The sequence below is a fragment of the Rhipicephalus sanguineus genome, unplaced genomic scaffold (assembly GCF_013339695.2).
Source record: "Rhipicephalus sanguineus isolate Rsan-2018 unplaced genomic scaffold, BIME_Rsan_1.4 Seq393, whole genome shotgun sequence".
NCBI lineage: Eukaryota > Metazoa > Arthropoda > Arachnida > Ixodida > Ixodidae > Rhipicephalus > Rhipicephalus sanguineus.
Genome location: NW_023615159.1, coordinates 1 through 9430, shown reverse-complemented (window position 1 = coordinate 9430; position 9430 = coordinate 1). Strand labels below are relative to the sequence as shown.

At 45.9% G+C, this 9430-nt stretch overlaps 1 protein-coding gene across 1 annotated transcript; it reads right to left on the bottom strand.

The window, feature by feature from the left end:
• Positions 1-286: 286 nt before the first annotated feature.
• Positions 287-6119, bottom strand: LOC119377193 (juvenile hormone acid O-methyltransferase). Its single transcript, XM_049411550.1, has 5 exons — positions 6052-6119; positions 5319-5412; positions 4112-4704; positions 2037-2193; positions 287-508 (listed from the first exon to the last, which is right to left on the bottom strand). The coding sequence occupies exons 2-5, from the start codon at positions 5395-5397 to the stop codon at positions 345-347; spliced, it is 993 nt and encodes a 330-aa protein (XP_049267507.1). The 5' UTR covers positions 5398-5412; positions 6052-6119; the 3' UTR covers positions 287-344.
• Between the last annotated feature and the right edge of the window lie 3311 nt (positions 6120-9430).

Here is a 9430-nt window from a genome sequence, read left to right as displayed (position 1 = left end):
AGTCATAGACAAAATATTTGATTAAAACTCATGCAACTAAACTCCCTAAATTCCTGAGCAAGCGCCCCCTTCCCTTTTCCGAGAGATTTGAAACTTACGCCAATGACAAAGCAAGCGTCTCCCCCCCCCCCCGCCATTTTCACAGCTTTATTGATCCGCGACAGAGCAGCCCCCCCTCCCCCTCCAAATCTTGTCGGATTATCTTTCACCGTAGGTGGGGGGGGGTCTTGCTCGGGATTTTATGGTACACGATCAAAGAAAGAGAACCTTGTGACCTGTGTTCATGTCCTCATAATCCAAGCGACATTCCGGGTCATGAACATTGGTTCCTAGCGCTTGACATGCTAGCCCTTCGACTTGGAGGCCTTGATGATGTACATGCGGAATCTGGACTGGTCCGTCTCAGGCCCGTGAAGCTTTCGGACGATCGCTCTGACGTCATCGTGTAGCTGCTTCCGCTCGTCGTCGGAGACTAACTGGTTGATTGGGACGATACTCATGTGAAGTCCTGCGAAAACAGCCCGCCTGAGTTACCAATGCAAAGTAATTTAAACAAGACAGAAGTTCAGGAGAAGATCGAAGCGATAAGAAATCGTCTAGCATGGCATGTCGCAGAAACCAACTGTCCGGCAAGAGGGCTCGTCTTCAGCAGCGCGGCAAGCAATTAGAGAGACATCAAAGAATGCCACGTAGAGTCGTGAGCAATGTGAGAGGGAACACTGAAATTACCTTTTAAATGTCATAGTGGCTAAACGCAGGTGGCAATCGCAAAAGTGTTTGTAACACCAAATGCTCACTCGAAAACGTACATCTTGCAATTCAATTACGTCACATTCAAATCAGTACATCGCAAGTAATTGTTGATGAAACACGAATTTAGTGTTCGCCCTGATACTGCTCACGACTATACGCTATCACCAACCGCCAGCGAGCACGTTCTGCCACGAATCTTATGAAACATTGAAAACGCTCAAGGGGTGGTTTTGCGTTGTTTTGAAGCTTTCTTCGGCGCATATATTTGCGCTGATGCCGCTCTCGATTTCTTCCTAACTGCACAACCCTGAGACCGACAGTTGCTGCAGTGATACCTCCCTTTTTGTTTGCCTAACGTGCCCCAGCAACCACTCCTTTGCGAGCCAGTGGGACCTCTGAAGAGGCTGTCCGTCGAAGAGGCTGTCCGTGACGTCGACGGAAATACTAGGTGGCGCCATCACTTTTCAGATTTTTCTCAATAGCCAATCAGCACGCACCAAAGGCAACAATTTGGCGATTGCCGCCTTTCGCGATCATATTTGAACATAGTCCCTGGGTTGCTACACGACACGAACAGATTATAATGTGTCGCTCGATACCATAGAAAAACGTTTGGCAGATCCCACTCATTCTGACAGTCGATGTCATGCGAAGCAGTAGGCGATTAGTGGGCTATACCGAATTTTTTTATCGCTGTGAATTAAGCGTTGCGAGTTTGACCGACTTCATGTGCATTTTGAGTAGTTATGCGTATATCGTGGGCATATGCGCTTATACAAGATGTTTAAGGGCTGGATAAGGGATGGTGAAATAACGACAGACCAGGGCGCTGAACTAACAACCAAAAAAAACCCTGTAGATTATTACAAGTCAGTCCTGCACAAATCCGCAAATCCGAGAAGATTTGTGAAAAGGTGAATCCTTCATCTGACTTGTAGCAGAGAGCCGCTAAAAAGAACACCGCAGGTAAAGAAAGGTTCGTACCGTCCGGGGTTCGAACTTTGGACCATCGCATTTATGGAGCGGTCACTGTAAATAGTTGGCTAGCTGGTAGCAGTGCGAGGTCGAATCAATCGACAATTCGAAAATAAATGCTTCATGATGTAAATTAGTTCCGCGGACTTCCTCTGTACCTTCATACTGCAGATAGTTTCACAATTCATTTTCTTCGCGTCTTCAGATGTTAGGAGCCTAAACTTGGGCGCATAAGCTAGCCAAAATATCAGTTGCACAAACAACCAATTACATCCATCGTTACCGTCAGCACTTCGAATATCACTCACCGATTATGTCCTCCTCACGCCAGCCGTCGAAGGTTGCCATTCTCGGAGTTGCGAAGATGCTAGGCAGAAGTCCAGCGTCCTTCAGCAGAGAGCACATGTAATCGATCTGCTCTTGTTTGTCCATGTCCTGAGAGGGAGCGATGTACGCCAGCAGTCTCTGCGCATGCGCCACACGCACATGATATAGTCAAATCTTTCGTTTCATATACGCGTACCTGCCGGAAGCACAAAATAGAATTGTCAAACCAGAAGCCAGCGAATTCTCACAATTTCAAATGTGAAGCATTTCTTAGCGAACCCCAGGTACCTTGAGCGTTTCTATCTACGTATCTATCTGTCTATCCAGCCGCCTACGTCTGAGTGCTCCCGTGATCGCCTCCATAATTTGCATGGGAGAGTAAGAGGGCTTGACCAATATGATTGTCTGATCATGACATGAATACGTGAAAGTCCTCTCGCGTACGTCGCCAAACACTTTCCTCCAGACACGTGTGGCACATATCCGTTTACCACGGGCCACGGTAAGCGGGTATGCGCCACAGGTGATTGACAAGAAGCGGGCTTGGCAATATCTTCCCAGGAACGGCGACAACAGACACTGGTAATTTAAATGCGAGAGCGTTAAGGAAAACCGACATCGGCAGCGTTGACCCGACGAATGCAAAGAATAAAATTAGGATCCCAGCAAGGATCGAACCCAAGCATTCTGCATGGCAGTCAGGTATTCTACCACAGAGCCAGGCCAAGTCTAGAAACTGCTTTGGAAAAACACCCTATGCAGGTGTAATGTCGGTGCAACGTCAATTGTGGTTTTGGTGCTGGCTATCTAATTTTATAACAAAGCAATATACACTACGTATGTACTCCTACAATACAGGCGTCATTTCAGGTTAACGTATGTGGTTCCAGTGTTAGCTCCGCTTTTATAACAGTCTAATGAACATTAAATTTGTATTCCTATGATTCAGCAAGCTATATTCAAGCGTTGCTCGACATCATAGGAATACGCTAACGAAAGTTACGTATGATATTCGCATCATCGCACCGTAAAGTGCACTTCGTTTCGATAATACTGACGTATGCGCTCTAACGTGACTGCTGACGTTACGTCAGACCATAAGTTACCCTTTAAACGTCAGTGTTGTCGACGTGCCTGGTAAGCCCACGATGTGCACACAACTACTACACTTACAAGAACGCGTCGATCCACCACGTAACGCTTGGCTCAAAGCCAAAAATGCAGCATATAACTACTCGCCGACTGCTTCGCATGAAACCGATTCCCACAGGGCCTGGGTTCTTCCGAATTATTTTTATTTCTCAGTTATTCTCAACTTCGCGAGAGTTTGTGTTACGTGTAAGAAATAAGCATCGAATTTACTCGATATTATAAACAGGCTTGCATAGCATTGGAACAAATATATGTAACGGACTTTTTTTAGTTAATTGGCATAAAATATTGCTAGTAGACGGGACCTGATGTTTCTCGGGGACGCAGGCTCACGGGTTTTCTAGAAGTAAGAAACCATCTATATAATGTTAGAATGGTCATTCGAAGGCCTTATGCATAATGGCAAGCTTTACAACGTTAAGGCATCACGAAACTGCTTTCAATGAAATTATTGCGTCGCGCTCTTGCCTGATAGTGCGCGTTTTATTCAGTTATGCATTTTGCTGATCACATGCAATCTGAAAAGTGTTTGTTTTATAAACTTTCAATTATTTCAACGTTAACTATTGCGTTCTGTGTTAAGATGGTGCGACCCGAACGTCGCGGGATCGAATCCTGGTGGCGGCGGCCACGTTTAGAACCGCAGGTGGTCTAAATTTACGGATACCTTCACTACGGTGTCCCTCAAAATCATATCGTGGCTTTGGAACGTGAAACCCCAACAAGAACAGACAACTTCATTTCCACACGCATATAAAAGATATAGCTTTTTCTCTATTACCTACACTAATCTACACGTACAAGTGAATAGATTACGAACATGCTGTTTAAATGATGCCAAAGCTTCCCCATGAACTGCCTTGAAGTTCTCACTAAATATCTGAGAAGAAACGTACGAGCTGACCTCCGAATACTTTTCCCAGCGGTCCATCTTGGCCAGCAGTCGCCAGCACACGGTGGCCTGAGTGGACGCTGGAAACAGCAGCAGACACTCTCCTCCGGGCGTCAAGAGGCTGGCGATGTTCTTCAGCGCGACGTCCTGGTTCTTCACCCATTGCAGACAGTAGAAGGAGTAGATCCTGTGGAACTGGCCGTTGCGACGTAGAAAGTCTGTGATGTCGGCGGAGATGTCGAGCTGCTGGTAGTCGATCTTCACGTGGGCCGAGTGCTCCTTCGCGTACTCGATCATGTCTCGAGACCAATCTGTGGCCACGATGCGTCGACAGGGCAAACAGCGGGGCAGCAGGCAATCCCGCGTGAAGTCGCCGGTACCGCAGCCGACGTCGAGGAACTGCATCTTCCCGTGGCAGCCCTGCAGGAAGGTCGGCTGGCAGAAGTCGAGCACGAAGTTGTTGTCCTTTCTTTGAAGCCTGTTGTTGTGGGCGTACTGTCTGGCCCGGAAGCGGGGAGGCTTTATGGAACTGACTTCCATGGTTCTGCCTTGCGATTCCGCTAGGTGTTCCATAAGCGGCACCTTCGTAGATTTGAAACATTTCCCTGCAAATGATAACAGAAATTCACCATGGCGCATAGATTATGCATCATCGGGCCATCAGCTGGTGCTGTGCGATTTCTTGGCGGGATGTTACTGTTGAAAAATTAAGCACTGTTGCTGCTACCTTGAGCGGGACATATTTGATTGCCGGATGGATTCAACGTATCGTGTTGACATCCGTAGTTAGCACTGCTGCAGCGTCTGCCACTGTGGAGCTTAAAGACGAAATCAACGAGGCCCATTTCAACCTGTGCTTGCATTTGTGTTTGCCAAAGGCCGTAAGAAAGGGCTGTGGTATAACATGCGCAGTTTTTACCGTGTACCCGCGATGCAGAAGCCTCTTCAAAGCTTTCCTGCAAGACAGTAGGGACCTAAACGAGTACTTTACGTTTGTGTCGCTGCTATATCGTAAGTATCTGCAGCGCTCTTTCTGAACAATATCATTTCCATTATTCCTAAATTTATTTATGTGTTGGATCTACATAGCTCGCTATATATTAGTAGGATGGTACTTCACTTGTGGCTCTAAACATTACATTTACTTCGCCACTACTGCCAAAGTTGTATTTTTCAACGTGGAAACGGTGGTGTTTGCATGTACACTGACCGGACTCACCCGACATCTTTGCACATTGCGACAACCTGCTTAGAAGCGCACAGCTTGTGCTCGTCAAGTGTGCTGCGACGGGAAACATTCTTCCAATAACTGGCTGAAACAACAAAACAAAAAAATACAGTAAGCGCCAAAATTTTCTACACTGTGCCGTTTAAACAAGTGAATGCGCATTTACGCCAGCTGTGTCATCAGTGCGGTTAAAATGGCGCTAATAATGCAAAAGCAATAGCAATTGTTTTATTATGTGACGGCTACACTATCGATTGATCTGAAGTTGATCGATTCCCAAACGACGATCTAGGTAAAGGCACCTCAGAAAAAAAAAAGCCACGAAAGGTGGCTTGAGTGTGTTCGATTAGCGTCAGCTAGCACAAAAAAAGCTCATTCGGACTGGTTGCCACATCTTCAGTGCCGCAACAACCGAATTTCTAAGATCGCGAACACAGCGGAAAAAAAAAGAAAGAAGCACCACGCAGGACGCTGACGGGTAAGGCATGCTAGTCAGTGTCTGTTGCATTTTTTTCGAGCCGTATGGCATGTGCTATTTTCCTTTGACCAGTGCCTACGCTGTTCGAAATTCGGCTGTTTGACAAGCACGAAAAATAGCGGCAAATAAGACACAGTTGGTGCTTCTATGCTACCATCGACAACAATACGACGCCTGAGCAAAATGCTTACCGACGCGTCAAGTGCGACAGCTTTGTTTAGAAAGAGCCAAAGAGAAAATACTTACAGACTTCCAAAACCGCAGAAAGCTTTTGGATCGCGATGCAATTCCCAGTGTCCTGCCACTAGGGGAGAGCCAGTACTTTTAACGTGTGGGGTCGAGACTATTCCGTCAGAAAGGGCAACGTCACTGCACTGTCTTCCGATATAGCTTGCGACACGGTGGTTCTAATCTGCCATGCGTAGAAGTGTTATCGCGGAAATGTACAAACATAAGGTAACCAGTTCCTGCGAACGGGTAGTTGACCTCAGGAAGTTGTGCCACTCCCAAGGGGCGCAGTTAACGGAACAGTAGGTTAGCACGCATGCGTCAATGCCGGAAGCTGTGACGGGGATGACGTCACGTGGGTGGATACTGCGCCACTTTAAAACGCCCTTAGATGTACAATGTCTCAACAAAGCAATGTTTGCCATGGTTGACAGGTACGAATCAAATGAACTGCAGATTACTGGTACGCACGTGATACACGTGCGTTTATCTCAACAAGTCAGTAATCAAGACGCTCCAAAGAGGTGTTACATTATCTTTGTTACTTGTCATAGGACATATAAAAAGATCAAGTCCGGACAGCTGCTTCAAAACACTGCTGGCTACACCGAGCGCTTGCGCTGTTGTTCCGATGGCGCTCCTACGCTTCCCTAAATGTGTCGCATGACAAGTGTGCACTGCAGTAAAATCGTAACACGGGGCTATTACACCAATGTGGAGGGCATTCGCCCGATCGTTTCTTTTTTTCTTGAGACTTGCTCTGCGATTTGGCTGCTTGTAGATCATCCACTTGCACAAATTACTTTATTGTCGCAGTGGAGTTAGTCAGTGTTTGTACCTCTGCATTGCTGCATGGTCCGACCTGGCTCTTACATGTATGAACGACAGCTATTCTAGAAAGAATACTAACACTAGTGCTGCAGAATACTCTTTTCACCCAGCTCCACACCAGCTCAGCTTAACAAAGATTACCTTTATTGGTGACCCTTTTAAATGTGACGGTGATATACAGTCAACTAGCCTGCCTAATCAAGTCATACTCTATGATGTCACTGCGTCTACTGTAGTCTAGCATTGCCTGTCCCATTACTATCTTTTATGATGTACTGTTGTAACTACACGGGTTTTATCAATATCTTCCCTCTGCTCTTTTATTCCAAAATAATCCAGCCGCCTCTTGTTTATCGCGACTGCTGATTAGTTAATACGTTCACCCTCTTTTAAATGCAGCATGGTATGGTATGAATAACTTTATTGATGCCTCTGAAAAATTTACGCGTCCGGGTGAGTGTCCTGGCATTCCATTACACTGCGCTGAATACTTTCTGGGTTCTTGTTACAGCAGACACACTCTTTCTCGATTCAAAATAATTGCTTCTGCATGTTTCTGCCCTCGTGCGGTCTTGGCGGGCTCCTCAAAATTAGAAGAAAATGGAAGGCTGCGCTACACCTTGACAGGACGGATCACTGCGTTTGAGAGAGTTCACTGCGTGAGTTCACTGCGAGTGAGATCACTGCGTTTGACTGAAACAAAAGATTGATCGCTGAACAAAACGAATATATTATAAAACCACATGAAAACTAAAGATCTGGCACAGTGATAATAAACAACTACCAGAAGTAACAGTGAAGACAACGGAATTAAAAGGGACAAAGTAAAATATTAACACCCCATGTGGAAAACTGGTGGTCCGCCCGCAGTTTTTGCATAAAAACAACAAACAAACAACGCAACAAAAGGCATTAAAAAACCGCGAAAAAAATGCTTTTACAGGGCACTCTCCAGGGAAGTAACTTCTTCGGGCAATAACAAAAGAGACGGCGTGCTAATACACTTGTCACCAGTTTTCATGGTATGACAGGCTTCGACAATCTCCCTTTCAGTCTGGCCCCTCGATTTAAATAAGAACTTGGTCCTTTCAAGAATTGGTTTGCACGATGTGTTTCTACCGCCCTCATCTTTTCCTCTGCATCTGCTACAATGTTGAGCCAACGTGCCTCCTGCATTGTTCTTTACATGTCATTTGTGTTCCCGCGCCCTTTCGTTGAAACAATTTCCCGTCTGTCAAATATACAAACTGTCGCACGTCAGGGGAATGGAATACGAAACCCCACAAACAGACTCGGCGTAATTCGTTTGGTGCCTTATTGAGCACTGGGGCCTACTCTTACTCTTTCCTGTGACCATAGGGAATACTCTACTGAGTTTACAGAAAGCCGAGAAGACGACCTTGACCCCGTACCGGCCTGCCACTTTTTTTACTTTACGTTGTGCGAAATTCGATGAACGTAAGGCATAACCTGCAGTTTGTCGTCCTGAAAATTTTTTTAGTGGCTTCTTACCTTTTAGTTTTGTAGGAGGCTTTCACAAGCACCTGCAATTAAACTGGGAAGGTAGCCAGCCGAAAGGAAGCGCCTAATTTTCTTATTGAAGCTGATTTCCACTTTATATGCCCACAGGATTTATCAGTCGCGGACTTGCAGGCTAGGGTTACGTTGGCCCTCTTAACAAGCTTTAAATGCACACTTTCAAACGGAATTGGGGCTTTTTTTTTCCTCGGGTTGTAGTACCAACAAATGTGTTTGTCGTCAAAAAGGAGTCTTAGGTCCAACAACTGAAGGCAGACTTATGTAAGTGTTCGTCCCTAGCTAATTCGCGCGTGAAGGTGAGCCCTCCGGAAGCGGACTGAAACACCTTCAGCACGCGATTCACTGCGCCATCAAGCTTATCGTGCCCGGACACGTGAACTATAAATAGATAATCATCAACATAACGGCAAATTTTTACGACGTCGTGCCCAGAGATTAGTTGCTCAGCCCGCTGATCAAAGTTAAATTTCGCAAAGTACAAATGCAGCAGACGAACCTATACAGATTCCGGCCTTCTGCACAGAGTATTTTCCATTAGTCTCAATAGCCGTAGAATTCAAGTAAAACATTGACAGTTCAAAGAAATACTCTGTGCTGACCCCCGCCTCATTCTGATAGGCTACTTCTCCAGACTGTTGAACATTCTGCCTGACAGCGGCGAACAGCGGGTTTTCGAATGACATCGAATACCTATTCTACTCAATCCCGCATGATAGTTTGTTCGGGTGATGTACATTCGGGTGGTCAGGTGGGTAGATGATTTCGGGACAAAGATGCTGCAACAAGGGTTATTCGGAAGGCCAGAAAGAGTGCAGTTGGGGGAAGTAGATAAATTGTGCCGTTTCGGACAGCACATATATCTTGTTCATCGACTTCGAATAGTCTTGTTGTTATTAAGAGTGGGCGAAGCAATGCCGTGATCTTGAAACTGCAATGTTCCTTCAAAGTAGCAGTAGTAGTAGTAAAACTTGATTTTGTACAGAAACCAGACAGGCTAGAACCCCAGTGCCCCGCAGGGAATATGGGG

Bases quoted from the DNA above. Each gene is read 5' to 3' on its own strand.
- LOC119377193 (XM_049411550.1), bottom strand. From the start codon at position 5,397: ATGTTTCCCGTCGCAGCACACTTGACGAGCACAAGCTGTGCGCTTCTA. The intron at 2,194-4,111 runs GTCAGCTCGTAC...GCGCATGCGCAG, and splicing joins GCTGGGAAAAGTATTCGGAG to AGACTGCTGGCGTACATCGC. The intron at 509-2,036 runs GTGAGTGATATT...CTGTTTTCGCAG, and splicing joins GCGTGAGGAGGACATAATCG to GACTTCACATGAGTATCGTC.